This window comes from Saccostrea cucullata, unplaced genomic scaffold (genome assembly GCF_032062105.1).
Source record: "Saccostrea cucullata isolate Sc308-1 unplaced genomic scaffold, CSIRO_AGI_Scuc_v1 ctg4359, whole genome shotgun sequence".
Classification (NCBI taxonomy): domain Eukaryota; kingdom Metazoa; phylum Mollusca; class Bivalvia; order Ostreida; family Ostreidae; genus Saccostrea; species Saccostrea cuccullata.
This window is the reverse complement of record NW_026933117.1, coordinates 27,570-45,583: the sequence shown is the minus strand read 5'-3', so window position 1 is coordinate 45,583 and position 18,014 is coordinate 27,570. Positions and strand designations below refer to the sequence as shown.

The following is an 18,014-nucleotide window of genomic DNA, read 5'->3' as shown; positions in this document are numbered from 1 at the left end:
ATTCATCAAGTTGATTACACAAGACCAAATGTCCTATATTGGTTATTAACAAAAATTTTTTGCATGGACTGAAAATCGTAATTGTAATTATGCAGAGGTGTACCGAGTGTAATCAAATTCAGAAGCCGCATCAAATCATTGCTGTACTGTATAAATAATGAGGCATTTCGGTATGAATAATACTGTATTGAGAAAAAAATAATATTGTAGTTTAGAAGAAAATGGCAGCTTTTCTTTGGAATTCCTCCAAGTGGATGACAACAATTTTTTCTTTGGAAGCAGATGATGTTCGGAACAAATATTCAGAGGTTTGATCAATTTTACTTTGTAATTTTTACAAGCAAATGTAAAATAATTTTTGTTAGCAAACCTGTTTCTATTTATGGAACACAAGTATGTCTGTACTGTGCATGTATATGAAGACTAGTCTCTTAAATTAGTCATTGAATTGCAGTAATAAGTTTGATATTTTGATGTTAAATTACATGTAATATGCATATTATAGGTGTGATTTCAAATCAATGACATGTATGTGATATAGAATCATCTCTTAAATTGTAATAAATCAAGGATATACATGAGAAGTGTAGGAAATCTGATGAAGAACCACGAACGATAGTATTGTTCTCCCGCCTACCTCTAAGTCAATTCTCAAAAGTTAACATATTCGAATGATTTTCAAAATTTTTATAGATATGTATATGAATTTTGATAAAACGTTACTTATTTGGGATACCAAAGAGAGATAACTCTATAATTTTGGTAAAACTTGAGTTTTTCACTATAGAAATCAATGGAAAAAGGAAAATATTTTTAAAACATCTTTCCACCCCGTGAAACAAAAATTCCTTTTTACAGGTAATATGGACTGTCATTTTGCAAATTTATGCCAAAGCTTTTTGTGTTTCACGGGGGGGAACATATATTTATAGACAATAAACGAAAAAATGCTGATTTTTCACCAATTTTAAAGCTATTTACAACCAAATAATTGTATTTTATTAATTTATATATGTTTTATTTATTTGCGTAAAACATAAGAAAAGATATGAGATACATTTTATCATATTTAAGACTATTCCAAAATATGGTGATTCTTGAAAGTTCGATTTCACTAGAAAATATCGTCTACCCCCCTTTTTTCAAGAGCTGGAATTAATGATAATTTACTATCTAGCGTTGGAATTAAAATGGTTAATCTATTACCATAGAACTGTTCTTTGTATTAAACAAAGATTTAATGGCCAAATTGCCATTAATATTGAATTTAATGGGTGCAAAATGTAGGCGGGAATCAAGAGTTAGAGTTCGTAGTTCTTTGGCTAGCACAATTCTATGTGAAACAACAATCACACATTCATTATGTTTTACAGTTGATAAATGACGTATTGGATGCATATGATGATGAGAGTATTGAAGCTCGTGAAGCAGTGGCACAGCTGACGTCACACTCCAGAAATGCAACAAAGATTTTCAAGCAAGATGATGAGCAGACCATGAACCATGCAGTAGACACCTGGCCCAATGATGAGATTAATTATAAGCCTCCAAAACCTTATAGATGTACATGTAGGTGCAGTTTTACTTGCTAGAATGGTGTAACATTATATATACATCATGTTACAAGTTGATTGACTTCCTTTAGCTCACCTGAGTCATTCAGGTGACCCATTGATATCTGTTTTTAGCTCACCTGAGCCAAAGGCTTGAGTGAGCTTTTCTGATCACATTTTGTCCTTCGCCCATCTGTCTGTAAACTTTTCACATTTTCGTCTTCTCAAGAACCATTAGACCAATTGTGACGAAACTAGGTACAAAGCATCCTTTGGGACAGGGGAGTTTAAATTATAAAAATAAAAGCCAAGTCTCCTCACAAGGGGAGATGATCAAGAAAAGACAAAAATAGGGTGTGGTCATTAAAAAATCTTCTTCTAAAGAACCACTGGGCCAGAAAAGCTGAAACGTAAGTGTAAGCATCTTGGGGTAGTGTAGATTCTATGTCTTATATGTAAATAAGAGATATTTTAATAGATGGTTGCAGCAATTTTGGGCGGGTGATTGGTCACTGAATGATCAGCAGATGACAAGAATACCGAAAGATAGGAGATCGGACGGAAACGTTCAATGGTGTCTGACGTTGTCAAAAAAGACAGACGTATAGAGTGACATGTGAATTTCTAAGTTTGTCTTATGCTACTGTTCAAAAAAAAATTGACAGGGGGCTTCACTATGAAAAGAGGAAATTGTATAATGGTACCATAAATTCTTAAAGAAAGTAGAATTGGTAAAAGTGTTTCCGAATCACATATATTTTTTTAATGAAACGAAAGGTAACCGCTTAACGAGGCCCGATCTACTTGATCTGTGCATACGTTTTAACGCAGCGTCGACTCAGGCACGTCACAATACCCTTGACTGCCGTCACAATTGAACACAATAACGTCACAATTAAAATGACGTCAAATTGCGCTAAAATGTTTCGCCGATCTTGCTTACCTGGTAGCTTTATAGACTATGCATTGAGAGTTGGCATTTCTATTATTTTTTTTAATATTTGAATTAATAAACAACTTTGGAACCTAGTTATTTTTGAGGGATCAATTTTTTAGTACAGATTCATTAATTTTATCCTGTTTTATTTCAATTTGTGAGTTAAAAAAAACCAAACACTGCAACTAAAAGTAAACGATTTTAGTCTTTCTCTTCGAACATGTTGAAGTGTTTATACACACTCTTTTTATTGCGGACTTAAATATGCATGGATTATCTTCAGTTTTTTTAAAAATAAAATAAGTCTATAAATCATTTAAATTAAACACCCGAAATATTTTATTTTTCTATATATTACATGATATTAGTAATAATCGCAATTTGTCGCCTTTACCCCCCCCCCCCCCCCCCCCCTCCTTCTCCCTCTACCCCTTTTTTTCAACGTAAAACAATGTCGCGTGTTAAGAGAAAAATAAAGCATGGCGAGAAAATTATTTCATAATATAAGAATTATTTATTTTTTAGAAACTAATACAGTATTGCAATCGTGTGTTGGTGTTATGTAAACCCATTGCGACCTACAAAATACGTAGTTGGATAGAATAAATCCAAATTTTGTGTTTTGACATGCCCCCTTTTCACTGCAATAAAGGCTACCTCCCATTTTCTTTTCATTTTTTATAAGAAGAATGAAAATTGCATAATATATGTGAAAAACAAAGAATTTCATCATGTATTTTTTTTTAATTTGTAAATTTCTTTGTTTATTGAAGAGTTTTAGTATGTTATTGTGTATAAAAACACGAAAAATGGTCCATATCTTGACAGTGCCCCCATTTCACTACAATAAAGGCAAGGTAACAAAATTTCGTTCTAATTTTTCTAAGCATAAAACATACAAGTATATTTCGAAGAATTAAAATTTTTTATCATTCCGTTTTCGTAATTTTAAACTAGATCGGGCCTCGTTAAAAGTATGACGGTGCATATCCGTCATATGACGTTATATTTAGGTGCGGCGACTACCATAAACGCACATTGTTTAAAATCCAATATTTTGGAAAGTACACATCATATTCCTTTGAATTTTTCAGGTCTGATTTGAAATTAATAAAGCTTCCATCATGTGTAATTTTGTTGCTTTACGTCGATTTATAGCAATTTTATCCAAGTTGTGACATTACTTTTGGATCAACCCTCGTAGCAGCTATTGGTAGAGGCCATGTGGCTATAAGCCTCTTGTTAAATAATGGCCGGCCATCAATATGGCTGTCATATCTTTTTTTGTCATACATGTATTTGTACATCCTTCTATTCCTCCATTCTTTGGTTTTTATGTCCATCACAGGTCTATTTTCAACATTTGTAAATTTTTTTTACAGATACATCCAGAAATTCAAAAACATTAAAAAGGTCAGTATAAATGTATATGTATAGCAATTAAAGTTACATACTAGGGCCATTTTTAAACAGTTAGGATACAGTCAAATCAGTTATCTCAAACTCGATTGGACCGAGGAGAAACTTTGAGATATCCAATGATTTGAGATATTGAGGGTAAAAGAATATTAAGTGTTTGGGACTTCAAAATCATTTTGACATATCCATGGTATTTGAGATATTGGTGTTCTCAATACCGAAGTTTAGCTGTATTTGTAAAGCAATTTAAGTTGTTTGAATGACAGTTGAAGTTCGTTATCTCAAACACTGATATTCTTTAAACCAGGGATATATCTGTATAGAACAATCTTTGCCTGTGTCATATCCTATTCTAGTACTATTTAGCTCACCTGAGCCGAAGGTTCAAGTGAGCTTTTCTGATCACATTTTGTCCGGCGTCCGTCTGTCTAGCTGTCTGTCTGTAAACTTTTCACATTTTTGACTTCTTCTCAAGAACCGCTGGGCCAATTTCAACCAAACTTGCCACAAAGTATCCATGGGTGAAGGGGATTCAAGTTTGTTCAAATTAAGGGCCAGGCCCTCATTCAAGGGGAGATAATTGGGAATTAATGAAAATTTGGTGGCATGTTTTAAAAATCTTCTTCTCAAGAACCACTGTGCCAGGAAAGATGAAACTTATGGGGAAGCATCCTCAGGTAGTGTAGATTCAAGTTTGTTCAAATCATGACCCCTGGGGATAGGGCGGAGCCACAATGGCTGACCAAAATTTTACATAGAAATATATAGGAAAATTCTTTAAAAATCTTCTTCTCAAGAATAACAAAGCCATAATTGATCATATTAATATGGAAGCATTCTCAGGAAGTGTAGGTTCAAGTCTGTTCAAATCATGACCCCCGGGGGTAGGGCGGGGCCACAATGGCTGGCCAAAGTTTTACAAAGAAATATACAGGAAAATTCTTTAAAAATCATCTACTCAAGAATAACAAAGCCATATATGATCATATTTATATAGAAGCATCCTCCGGTAATGTAGATTTAGATTTGTTCAAATAATAACCCCTGGGGGTAAGGCGGAGCCACAATGATCGAGCAAAATTTTACATAGAAATATATAGCGAAATTCTTCAAAAATCATCTTCTCAAGAAAAACAAAGCCGTAATTGATCATATTTATATGGAAGCATCCTCAGGTAGTGTAGATTCAAATTTGTTCAAATCATGACCCCAGGGGGTAGGGCGGGGCCACAATGGCCGGCCAAAGTTTTACATAGAAATATACAGGAAAGTTCTTTAAAAATCTTTTTCTCAAGAAAAACAAAGCCATAATTGATCATATTTATATGGAAGCATCCTCAGGTAGTGTAGATTCAAATTTGTTCAAATCATGACCCCGGGGGTAGGGCGGGCCACAATGGCTGACCAAAGTTTTACATAGAAATTAGGGCTGCCACGATTAACCGAAATATCGGTTAACCGCGATTCACAATTTTTCGGTTCGATTCGGTACGTTTTTCCGGGATTTCGATTCAGGTTTGATTTTTTCATACTAACATTTGCTGTTGTTACGTGCATTCCGATTGGTTAATAGGAAGAAATGATCTCAAATGATGTTAAAGTAAACAAACACATGAAAATGGCCGCGAAGAAGTCGACGGGGGACTACTTCCAAGTTCCATTTTCGGCAGAAAGATGCCTAGAAGATAAATAGATTTACAAAAAGGCAATACCCATCAGCCACGTAATTCTGAATTTAGAGGAACCGGCACAGTGCTGCAAATTTCCTTATTTCTTTTTAATATTGAGATCGTTTTGAATGTGAAATAATTATTGACATTCTTGTTATCAGTTATGTGGTTAGATGGTTTGATATCGTAGTAGTGAATCAAACATTTAAAATTACAGCAGGGATCTTACCATTTCTATTGTGGCCGAACAGCCTTTGTAAGGAAATCACCAATACTTTCATGTTTAGCATAATAATTAATATGAAATCATTGGTTTTGTTTGAAAGATTTGTTCGCATGTTTCATCCTTTAAAACCAATGACCAATATTTTTATTAATTTGGATTTCCGACATTTGATTCTTGTATTATACTTTGTAATTAGAACATTAGGTATTTTCTTTGTTTTCTTGGCTTTACATTCCATTTTATCTTAATAAACCTATGAATAATTATTTATTAAAGAATGTCTTGTGATTATGATGATCAAAGGTTACAGATTTTATTAAAAAAAAATTGAAAAAAAATATTTCTTATAATCGAACCGAAATTATTCGAAAATCGAGGTTTTTGTTTGAACCGAATCAATTCGAAAATTTTCTGATTCATGGCAGCCCTAATAGAAATATACAGGAAAATTCTTTTAAAATCTTCTTCTCAAGAATAACAAAGCCATAATTGATCATATTTATATGGAAGCATCCTCAGGTAGTGTAGATTCAAATTTGTTAAGATCATGACCCCTGGGGGTAGGGCTGGGCCACAATGGCCGACCAAAGTTTTACATAGAAATATATAGGAAAATTCTTTAAAAATCTTTTTCTCAAGAATAACAAAGCATAATTGATCATATTTATATGGAAGCATCCTCAGGTAGTGTAGATTCAATTTTGTTCAAATCATGACCCCCGGGGGTAGGACGGGGCCACAATGTCTGATCAAAGTTTTACATAGACATATTTAGGAAAATTCTTTAAAAATCATCTTCTCAAGAAAAGCAAAGCCATGATTGGTCATTGGACTACTTTTGGATTTAAACTTTTCAATAATAAACCAATTCTGCTTTTTCCTAGCCACAGTGCTCAGGTGATCGATGTGGCCCATGGACCTCTTGTTTAAATATACCCTGGTACTGAAAGTGAAATTTTAAAAGTTTTATTCCTTTTTAGCTCACCTGAACCAAAGGCTCAAGTGAGCTTTTCTGATCACAATTTGTCCGTTGTCTGTCGTTGTCGTTGTCGGCGTTGTCGTCGTCGTCGTTGTTGTCGGCGTTGTCGTTGTAAACTTTTCACATTTTCATCTTCTTCTCAAGAACCACTGGGCCAATTTCAACCAAACTTGCCATAAAGTATCCTTAGGTAAAGGGGATTCAGGTTTGTTCAAATGAAGGGCAATGCCCTTTTCCAAGGGGAGATAATTATGAATTAGAGAAAAATTAATGGCATTTTTAAAAAATCTTCTTCTCAAGAACCACTAGGCCAGGAAAGATGAAACTCATGTGGAATCATCACCAGGTAGTGTAGATTCAAGTTTGTTCAAATCATGACCCCCGGGGGAAGGGTGGGGTCAAAATGGCCGATCAAAGTTTTACATAGGAATATATAGGAAAAATCTTTAAAAATCTTCTTCTCAAGAACCACTAGGCCAGGAAAGATGAAACTCATGTGGAATCATCACCAGGTAGTGTAGATTCAAGTTTGTTCAAATCATGACCCCCGGGGGTAGGGTGGGGTCAAAATGGCCGATCAAAGTTTTACATAGGAATATATAGGAAAAATCTTTAAAAATCTTCTTCTCAAGAACCATTAGGCCAGGAAAGATGAAACTCATGTGGAATCATCATCAGGTAGTGTAGATTCAAGTTTGTTCAAATCATGACCCCTGGGGTTAGGGTGGGGCCAAAATGGCCGATCAAAGTTTTACATAGGAATATATAGGAAAAATCTTTAAAAATCTTCTTCTCAAGAACCACTGGGCCAGGAAAGATGAAACTCATGTGGAATCATCACAAGGTAGTGTAGATTCAAGTTTGTTCAAATCATGACCCCCGGGGGTAGGGTGGGGCCAAAATGGCCGATCAAAGTTTTACATAGGAATATATAGGAAAAATCTTTAAAAATCTTCTTCTCAAGAACCACTAGGCCAGGAAAGAAGAAACTCATGTGGAATCATCACCAGGTAGTGTAGATTCAAGTTTGTTCAAATCATGACCCCTGGGGGTAGGGTGGGGCCAAAATGGCCGATCAAAGTTTTACATAGGAATATATAGGAAAAAAGATTTAAAATCATACTGAACAAGACCACTGGGCCAGGAAAGAAGAAACTCATGTGGAATCATCACCAGGTAGCGTAGATTCAAGTTTGTTCAAATCATGACCCCCGGGGGTAGGGTGGGGCCAAAATGGTCAATCAAAGTTTTACATAGGAATATATAGGGAAACCTTTTAAAATCTTCTTTTCAAGAACTTCAAATCCATGCTTAGTGATATTTATATGGAATCATCCTCAGGTAGTGTAGATTCATGTTTGTTCAAACCATGACCCCCTATGAGGTTAAAATTCAAGCCCCCCCCCGCCCCCCCACCTTGACTCAGTAAACTTTCAGTTCGGATCTGATATGTGCTTTTTCCTAGCCAATTGCTCAGGTGAGCGATGTGGCCCCTGGGCCTCTTGTTACAAAAAATCTTACGAGATTCTTGCCTGTGAAATTTGTCGCAACTTTACGAGAGCCCTTACCCTCTCTTAAGGTCAAGATCTAGTAAATGAAAGGTACATGTACCTACAGACTTATCAAACTTGAGAAATAAATTCCTTTATTGATGCTTTACAACTTTAGCTTGGTCAAATAAGGTGTTTCGGGGCATAATTTGTAGGTAAACAAGATGAAAAACTGTATTGTAAACTGTTATTTTCAATGAAAAATTAAGAAAACCAGTCATGAATATGGGAGTTTTTTTTCGTATTCGGCAAAAGAAATGTATCCAGATTGCCTACAGTCTCTCAGAAAATGGTAATTAGTATGTTCATGGCCTCTTCTTTAAATAAATTTCAAATTTAATATAGGTATCCGGTTTACTTTTCATATGATTTCAAATTTAATGACATGAAAATACCCTATTTTCTACATACAGGGGACCTTCAGATATCCGGATGCCTGATATCCGGATGCTTCAGTATCCGGACGATTTTTCATCGGAACAGAATTTTTAAAACTTTATTATGTCTTGTTTAACTGGTAATTCAGATATCTGGACGCTTCACATATCCGGACAAATTAACTGGGAACCAAAGCGTCCGGATAAATGAGGCTCCACTGTAATTCTGCTAAAACCATAAAGTATGAGAAAAAGAAAGTTGAAATTGATTATGACGTCATAATGGATCTAGCACCAAAAAATTAGTCTCAAGTTATTTACTAGATCTTGACCTTAAATATTTTAAAACTGATTTTATTGTAAGAATATAAAATTAACACAAAACTGAAAGACACATTAATTAAAGAGAACTTTTTAAAGCAACTTGCAATAATATTTTTAACTTTTTTCACAAACATTGTTGATAAATGAAATGAAATACACTACAAAATATTTACAATATAAGTTTCACTCAAGATTTTCATATATAAATGACCTTACTTTTACTTCAGACTTGTGATTGTGATGTCAGGTTTCAAACTTCTAATATAATTGCGTAAAAAAAAATTGCAATTGTTATTTGTTGTCACTAATGTTTGTTTTGCTGACAAATGATGAAAACTAAGCTGTGGATGAAAATAAAAATAAGGCTAGTTAGTTTTCATCATTTGTCAGCAAAACAATTACACTGTACATGTATGACTGACAACAAATATTAACAAGTGCAATCGTTTGTGAAGCATTAGAAGTTTGAAATCTGACATCACAATTACATGTCTGACGTAAAAGTAGTCATCATAATGTGTCAGTGATAACAGAACTGTAAATCGATCAATTTCTCTTCAGAAAAAATACCAATGCTTTGGTAACGTGGTTTGTGTTAGTTGTACTGTGCCATCTATCACCATTAGTTGGAGCATACAATGACAAGGTAACTTATAAAAATAAAAATTACTTAAGCTCACCTTGACAAAGTTATATAAGTACATGTACATGTATAGACCCTTTTCCTATGACATTTTTTGCCTAGGAGTTTCTTCCTTTACATTATTACATGTACATTGTATCTCATGTGGCTTCATGTCCATGAAGTAGGGGTAAAGCTTTATGCTATAGGCAAAGTCCCAAATAAGAGTTTTGTTTGCAAATTGATTTATATACAAATTTATTTATACATTGCATGGTTGATGCATGGTGTGCTTTATTATCTCACCTGAGCTGAAGGCTTTACTAATCACATTTTGTCAGACATCTGTCTCTCCGTACATAGGTCCATCTGTTTGTCTGTAAACTTTTCACACTTTCCACTTCTTCTCAAGAACCACTGGGCCATCTTCAACCAAACTTGCCACATTGTATCCTTAGGTGAAGGAAATTCACATTTGTTCAAATGAAGAGCCACACCCTCTTTCATGTGGAGATAATTAAGAATTAGTGAATTAATATTATAAATGGCATCTTTTAAAAAATTTCTTTTCAAGAACCACTGGGTCAGGAAAGATGAAACTTATGGAAACATCCTCAGATAGTGTAGATTCAAGTTTGTTCAAATCATGACCCCTGGGTGTAGGGCCTGGCCACAATTAATGATTAAAATTTTAGTTTTAATACATGCTTTGGCTACTTGAAAGAACTATATGCGGTATATTGCATATGTTTGCCCCCACAAAAGTCAAATTTTGAAAACTTCCTGAAATGTGCTGAATTCAATAAATTGTACGAGAAATATAAGTTAACAGAAAATATTATAGTTCCAGAGCAGTGTATTCACAATTTCTGTTTTTATGACGTCACAAACTAGTCCGATTTTATATCCTTTTTCAGAAAGAGGACAAAATGGACAAAATTTCAACAATTTAAGCTTTAGAATTTATAGAGCGCATGTGTGTTCAGGAACAATATTGACATATTTCATTGATATTATCATTCTACACATTATATCAAAATTTTAATCCTGAACACACATGCGCTCGGTGACTTTTATTTAAAATATCGACGAAATATGTACATTTTTCTCCAAAATTCATAAAAAACTGAAATTTACGTCATATATGTGACGTCATTATGTACATATGACGTCATTACTTATGAAATTATTCAGTGCTTTGAAGTCAGCATATACTCCCCTGTTTAAGGACTTAATTAAATATTACTCCATCAAAGTTTGATTTTGGGGGGCAAATGTTGGTTAATACCGCATATAGTTCTTTCTAAGGATTACTGGTGAACATGAAAAGACATAAGAGCAGGTTTATTTCAAAGTTGCATACATGTACCAGGTGTTGCATCTAGGGATGCAACTACCAGGTCATAAATTTGATGCGTGAGTTTCCATACTTAGAGATAACAGTTGTCAAGGTGAGCTTTGTAATATTTGATAATTGCCAGGAGCATGGTATGCTTGTATAAAAATGGAAGATGACAAAAACATTATAAATTTCTCATATTTTAGAATACCGGTAGTACCTGTGTATCCTCAACAAAAAATTACAAGCTTTTAAAGACACTGCTTCCAAAGGATGACTGTGGAACCATCCTTCAGCAGTATTCCTGTGAAAGTAATCATGTCAAAGCATGCATAAGAGATATAAACCACACCTTCCTTGTTGCTGTTTGCACACCAAATCTTTGCCTACTAGGTAATTAGGATAGTGCTTAATATGTACATATGTTGACCTGTTAAAAACGAATCCTAACTATGCATTTTATAAACATTTTTAAGTCATTCATGTAAAATATTTGATATCAAATTGTATTAATGGTATGTACATGTAACAGCTTGAATTTGAATGAATGTTAGAGGTGGAATGATATACTGATACTTTGATACATACAAATATTTCTGGCTAACATGCAATTTACAATACTGTATACAGTAAAACTTTCATATGAACAAAAATTTAGTATGCACACGGATATAGCCAATTTAAAGCAAAGTGTTTTGCACTCCCTAGCAAAATTCTTTACAATTCCTTGTCAAATTTTATGGATCTGATATAAAAGAAAATTCCACACAGCGATTATTGTATAGCAGGATAATGAAACTTTAATTCCTTTGAGTATATTCTCTTAAGAGAAGTATGAAGGCTTTAGCATAGATGAAAGACTGTCTACTTCTCTAAAGAGAATACTCGTTGGCAGCTATGGACAAGGGCAGCTAGAATTCCTTTATTTTCATAAAAGGATCAATTTTGAGATTTTTAGCCATTAATAGTCTAATAGATCAATTATTTGTAAATAGCCTAAAGACTTTTGGCAATAAGTACATTGTACTGTATTAATTTCAAAGCACATATGTATTATGATTTATATAATATTAATTTGATTTATTATAATATGATTATACCTCGCTCCAAGGAGAGAGGGGTATACTGTTTTACCCTTGTGTGTCCATCCATCTGTCTGTCCATCAGTCTATCCGTAACAAAATTTCATCGCAGTTTTCTCAGAAACTACTCATTGAATCAGTCATTGCAGATGCTTGACATTTTAAAACATTCTTCTCTGAGGCATGCCATATGGTGAGACTAATTTTCATTAAAATCCTATGTCAACTTCCTGTTTGTCTGTGCATCTGTCCGATTCATACATAACAAATTTTTGTCGCAATTTTCTCAGCAACTACTCATAACAGATGCTTGAAATTCTTTATGAATCTGATGTCATCTTTCTATTTATCTGTGCATTTGCCCGTAATTGAACTTATGTATACATGTATTAACATGATAATGTATATTCACATCAGAGCGGGGGTATTTTTAGTGAGCATTGATTCACAGAATTCTTGTTAGATATGTGTACAATGGAGCCTCATTTATCCGGATGCTTTGATTCCTAGTCAGTTTGTTCGGATATCTGAATCACCAGTTAAACAAGACAAAATAACGTTAAAAAATTCCGTTCCAATGAAAAATTGTCCGGATACGAAAGCATCCAGATATCTGGTGTCTGGATATCTGAAGGTCCACTGTATTGTATTTTTAGCTCACCTGAGCCGAAGGCTCAAGTGAGCTTTTCTGATCAAAATTTGTCCGTTGTCTGTCGTCGTTGTTGTCGTCGTCGTTGTCGTAAACTTTTCACATTTTCATCTTCTTCTCAAGAACCACTGGGCCAATTTCAACCAAACTTGCTACAAAGTATCCTTGGGTAAAGGGGATTCAGGTTTATTCATATGAAGGGCCACGCCCTTTTCCAAGGGGAGATAATTATGAATTTGAAAAAAATTAATGCCATTTTTAAAAAATCTTCTTCTCAAGAACCACTGGGCCAGGAAAGATGAAACTCATCCTCAGGTAGTGTAGATTGAAATTTGTTCAAATCATGACCCCCGGGGGTAGGGTGGGGCCAAAATGGCTGATCAAAGTTTTACATAGGAATATATAGGAAAAATCTTCAAAAATCTTCTTCTCAAGAACCAAAGGGCCAGGAAAGATGACACTCATGTGGAATCATCCTCAGGTAGTGTAGATTCAAATTTGTTCAAATCATGACCCCCCCGGGGTAGGGTGGGGCCAAAATGGCCGATCAAAGTTTTACATAGGAATATATAGGAAAAATCTTTAAAAATCTTCTTCTCAAGAACCACAGGGCCAGGAAAGATGAAACTCATGTGGAATCATCCTCAGGTAGTGTAGATTCAAGTTTGTTCAAATCATGACCCCCCGGGGTAGGGTGGGGCCAAAATGGCCAATCAAAGTTTTACATAGGAATATATAGGAAAATCTTTAAAAATCTTCTTCTCAAGAACCAAAGGGCCAGGAAAGATGAAACTCATATGGAATCATCCTCAGGTAGTGTAGATTGAAGTTGAAGTTGAAATCATGATCCCCGGGGGTAGGGTGGGGCCAAAATGGCTGATCAAAGTTTTACATAGGAATATATAGGAAAAATCTTCTTCTCAAAAACCAGTGGGCCAGGAAGATGAAACTCATATGGAATCATCCTCAAATAGTGTAGATTCAAGTTTGTTCAAATCATGACACCTGGGGGTAGAGTGGGGCCAAAAATTGCCGATCAAAGTTTTACATAGGAGTATATAGGAAAAATCTTTAAAAATCTTCTTCTCAAGAACCATTGAGACAGGGAAGATGAAACTCATCTGAAATTATCCTCAGGTAGTGTAGATTCAAGTTTGTTCAAATCATGACCCCCGGGGGTAGGGTGGGGCCAAAATGGTCGACCAAAAATTATCATAGGAATATATAGGGAAACCTTTTAAAATCTTCTTTTCAAGTACTTCAAAGCTATGATTAGTAATATTTATGTAGAATTATTCTCAAGTAGTGTAGATTCTAGTTCGTCCAAATCATGATATATGTGCTTTTTCCTAGCTGATGTGGTCAGGTGAGCGCTGTGGCCCCTGGGCCTCTTGTATTACATGTATTGGAATATGTATGATATCGTAAGAGCTGAGTATCGTTCCTACTGAATATCTGATTGCCTTAACTGACAGTTAAGAATTTTCATAAATGCAAGAAACTCCCAAGCTAGAAAGCTTTAAATTTATTTTTATTTGTATTATTAAGATAAGGCCTGTGCTGAGTACCAAAGTGCAGCTCATGTCATTAATACGCGCTCCGGGGAATGTTCAAGATGTTTAATGACAGACAATTTGAAAGCCAGAATGGAAAGTATGCCATTTAATTATTATTGCACCATTTTCTTAAGAAAAGCTATATATAAACTATACAACAACGAGGGTTGTTTGGAAAGTTCATGGACTTCTGTCATTATTAGCTCACCTGAGCCAAAGGCTCAAGTGAGATTTTCTGATCAAAATTTGTCCGTTGTCTGTCGTTGTCGTTGTTGTTGTAAACTTTTTCACATTTTCATCTTCTCAAGAACCACTAGGCCAATTTCAACCAAACTTGCTACAGAGTATCCTTGGGTAAAGGGGATTCAAATTTGTACAAATGAAGGGCCACGCTTTTTTACAAGGGGAGATAATTATGAATTAGAGAAAAATTAATGGCATTTTTAAAAAATCTTCTTTTCAAGAACCACTGGGCCAGGAAAGATGAAACTCATCCTCAGGTAGTGGAGAAGTTTGTTCAAATCATGACCCCCCCGGGGTAGGGTGGGGCAAAAATGTCCGATCAAAGTTTTACATAGGAATATTTAGGAAAAATCTTTAAAAATCTTCTTCTCAAGAACCAAAGGGCCAGGAAAGATGGAACTCATGTGGAATCATCCTCAGGTAGTGTAGATTACACAGTTTGTTCAAGATATGACCCCCGGGGGTAGGGTGGGGCCAAAATGGCCGATCAAAGTTTTACATAGGAATATATAGGAAAAATCTTTTTCTCAAGAACCATTGAGACAGGAAAGATGAAACTCCTGAGGAATCATCCCCAGGTAGTGAAGATTCAACTTTGTTCAAATCATGAGCCCCTGGGGTAGGGTGGGGCCAAATGACCAATGAAAGTTTTACATAGGAATATATGGGGAAACCTTTTAAAATCTTCTTTTCAAGTACTTCAAAGCCATGCTTAGTGATATTTATGGGGAATCATCCTCAGGTAGCGTGATTCTAGTTTGTTCAAAACATGACCCCCTGGGGGTTTAAAATCAAGCCCCCCCCCCCCCCCCCCCCCCCCCCCCAAACTTTCAGTTCTGATCTGATATGTGCTTTTTCCTAGCCAATTGCTCAGGTGAGCGATGTGGCCCCTGGGCCTCTTGTCTTTTTTATTTACTGTAGATCACTAAATTTTCGCGACACCCTATTTTTTGCGAGATAGTCATTGACTCTTCATAAATGAGACATAATTTTCACAAATTGTGGTTCATGCTCTATATTATCCTAAGGAATACTATTATACGTGAGAATTAAATTTTCGCGAGCACACTGCCTCGCGTAATTACGCTAGAATTAAGTTCTCGGGAATAAAAAGTGATTTACAGTAACATCATATTTTATACTGTATAAGTTTTGTGATGTATTCTTTGATTTAAGGAGGAGATGGAAAGGAGTGCTTGGAATTAAAATCGGATGACCCCACAACTACTCATGGGACTTCACAAACAACCACAGGAACAGGAACCCATGTAGCTGTAAATCAGTAAGTCTGGAATCAAAATTATAATGAAGTACTGTATAGAGGGTTATTTTCACCCCATTTTATTTTTGCCTTTTTACACTCGGAAACAATTTTGCCCTGATTTAAATTCAAACAGTTACAATTCTGTTTAAGAAATCATGCTGTGCATTTTTTAATTGGCCTCATTTAAAATTCGCCAACCAGTGGGTATAGTGTGAAAAGGGCGAAAATAAAATGGGGGTGAAAATTTCCCTGTATACAGTATTTGTAAAGCTCCATTCAAGTGTACATGGTGTGCAAATACAAACTCCGTGGTTTCATTAATATTCATTGAGCACCAATTTTCAAGGATTTCGTTGTTGAGCAGATCCACAAATTTTTATGTTAATTAAGAAATATGTTATTCATTTGTACATGTATTGGCAATGCCTTTGTCCACAAATTATGTATCCTCAAAAACGTGTGTTTTATAAAATCCACGAAAATTACTGAAACGACAGTATATTTACACACATTTTGTAAGCAGGTACATGTACACTATGTTTCAAACTTTAATTTGCACAGGTGTAATTTTTATTTTGAATTGTGTACAAAATGTTCATTTAGTCAGATAGAGGAAAATTAATTGAACTAAATTTCCACAAGGGAGTATATGGCAAATGTGAACAGGGCTATGTTCTTTGACTATAATTGTTTTGACTAAAGTTTGACTTTTTTTGGTTACAGAATTGCAGTTGGGATGCTCCTTTTCATAGCAGCTGTGTTGTCTAAAATTCTTCTTGCCTAGACAGTGTTTCTGAGACACACCTTTTTTACTCCTGCTGCCACAGAACAACGATGAAGTCATCAAATGACATATTAGTGAATTTATTTATCATTTGTTTCTGTATATATTCCAATTCTGTTATTTTTTAGTACTTATTATAATTTTAAAAGCTAGACACAGAGTATTTTAATTCACTCTTCTGCTAGAAAATTTTATTTATTTTTATTTTAACATTAAATTTGATTGTTTCTTGATAAACAATTATTTATTTAAAAAGTAATTTAAGATAATGTATCATGTATCATTTAAAAAAGAGGTTAAATTGGAATTTTTTTTTTTTGCAAATATGATTTTTGCTAGTTCAGAAGAAATTACCAGGCATATATTTCAAATTTGTGAAAATTTAATTGCAATTTTTAGCGTCTTGTATTCAACTCTTATATGTAACAACTGCTTTACTTATATGCTTTAAAACTTTTTTACCTTACTTGAAATTTACTTTAATAAATCCTCCTTTTGAATGCATGTGCATGTATGTATGTCTTTGGTACGTATGTATAAAGAAATGTTTTGCTTATTATAAAAAGAGCTTTTTCATGGTAACTTCATTTATTGGCATTGTCATTTTATTTTTTTAATTAAATTTATTGCAATTTAATTATTTTAATTATGGAATGTATTAATGTGGAATCATTGTTGTTTATTGGGGAAGAATATTCTTGCGTTTAGTGGGTCATCCCTATCCATGACTTTTAATACCTATCCACAAACTATATTACCTTATCAATGTAAAGAAGTATTGAATCCATGAAATACTGTAGATGTACTTTTTTCCATGGGGTCATAATTCCGCAGAATCTCACTTTACGTTTATTCCGTGGTTTGAAAATTACGTGTATCTCTTAGACTGTCATATATGCCTTGCATTTATATGGAGTACGTTTGGACAAATTTCCGTGGAGAATATGTGACTGGGTACATAGCGTAAATTAATACCATGCGGAAAAAAGCACTTCTACAGTAACATCCCCACATTTCAGTCAAACTTTGGTTTGCCCACTTTGACCAAGTCCATAATCTGTTAGTGGCATTTAGTCTTCATAGAATCTCAACAATGCAGATCCCTACATTAGTCAATCACTTAAAATATGTGTGCTCGTTTTCTCATCAATTGAATGATTAAAACGATAAATTCATTCAAAGGTTTTCTCTCCTTTTATCCATTGAATAAATTAAATATACAATGTAATAGCATATTCAGGTAAATTTTTTAATGATTTTACTTGTGTTGTTTAAAAATTTTACTTTGTCAAGAGTTCTCTCCCTTGTTACATGTATCCTATGCATTATTGTAACAAACAGAACGTGTTTAATAGCTCATTCTTAGATTAAACATGCATTTTTTTTTTTATGTAATTCTGTGTATTAAAGAAAACCAATCTCCAATTCAGGTGCTAATTT

General features: G+C 34.4%; 1 protein-coding gene across 2 annotated transcripts; it reads left to right on the top strand.

Moving 5' to 3' along the window:
• The first annotated feature begins 226 nt into the window (after window positions 1–226).
• Window positions 227–16,813, top strand: LOC134237292 (uncharacterized). Of its 2 annotated transcripts, none has more exons than XM_062719389.1 (8): window positions 227–308; window positions 1,374–1,569; window positions 3,873–3,903; window positions 9,597–9,681; window positions 11,203–11,308; window positions 14,276–14,380; window positions 15,703–15,808; window positions 16,514–16,813. In XM_062719389.1, exons 1-8 carry the CDS (start codon window positions 255–257, stop codon window positions 16,572–16,574), a joined length of 744 nt encoding a protein of 247 aa, XP_062575373.1. In that variant the 5' UTR covers window positions 227–254; the 3' UTR covers window positions 16,575–16,813. The 2 variants fall into 2 exon arrangements, with proteins under 2 accessions (XP_062575373.1, XP_062575372.1); XM_062719388.1 differs by having other exon boundaries at window positions 11,203–11,389.
• Window positions 16,814–18,014: the final 1,201 nt, after the last annotated feature.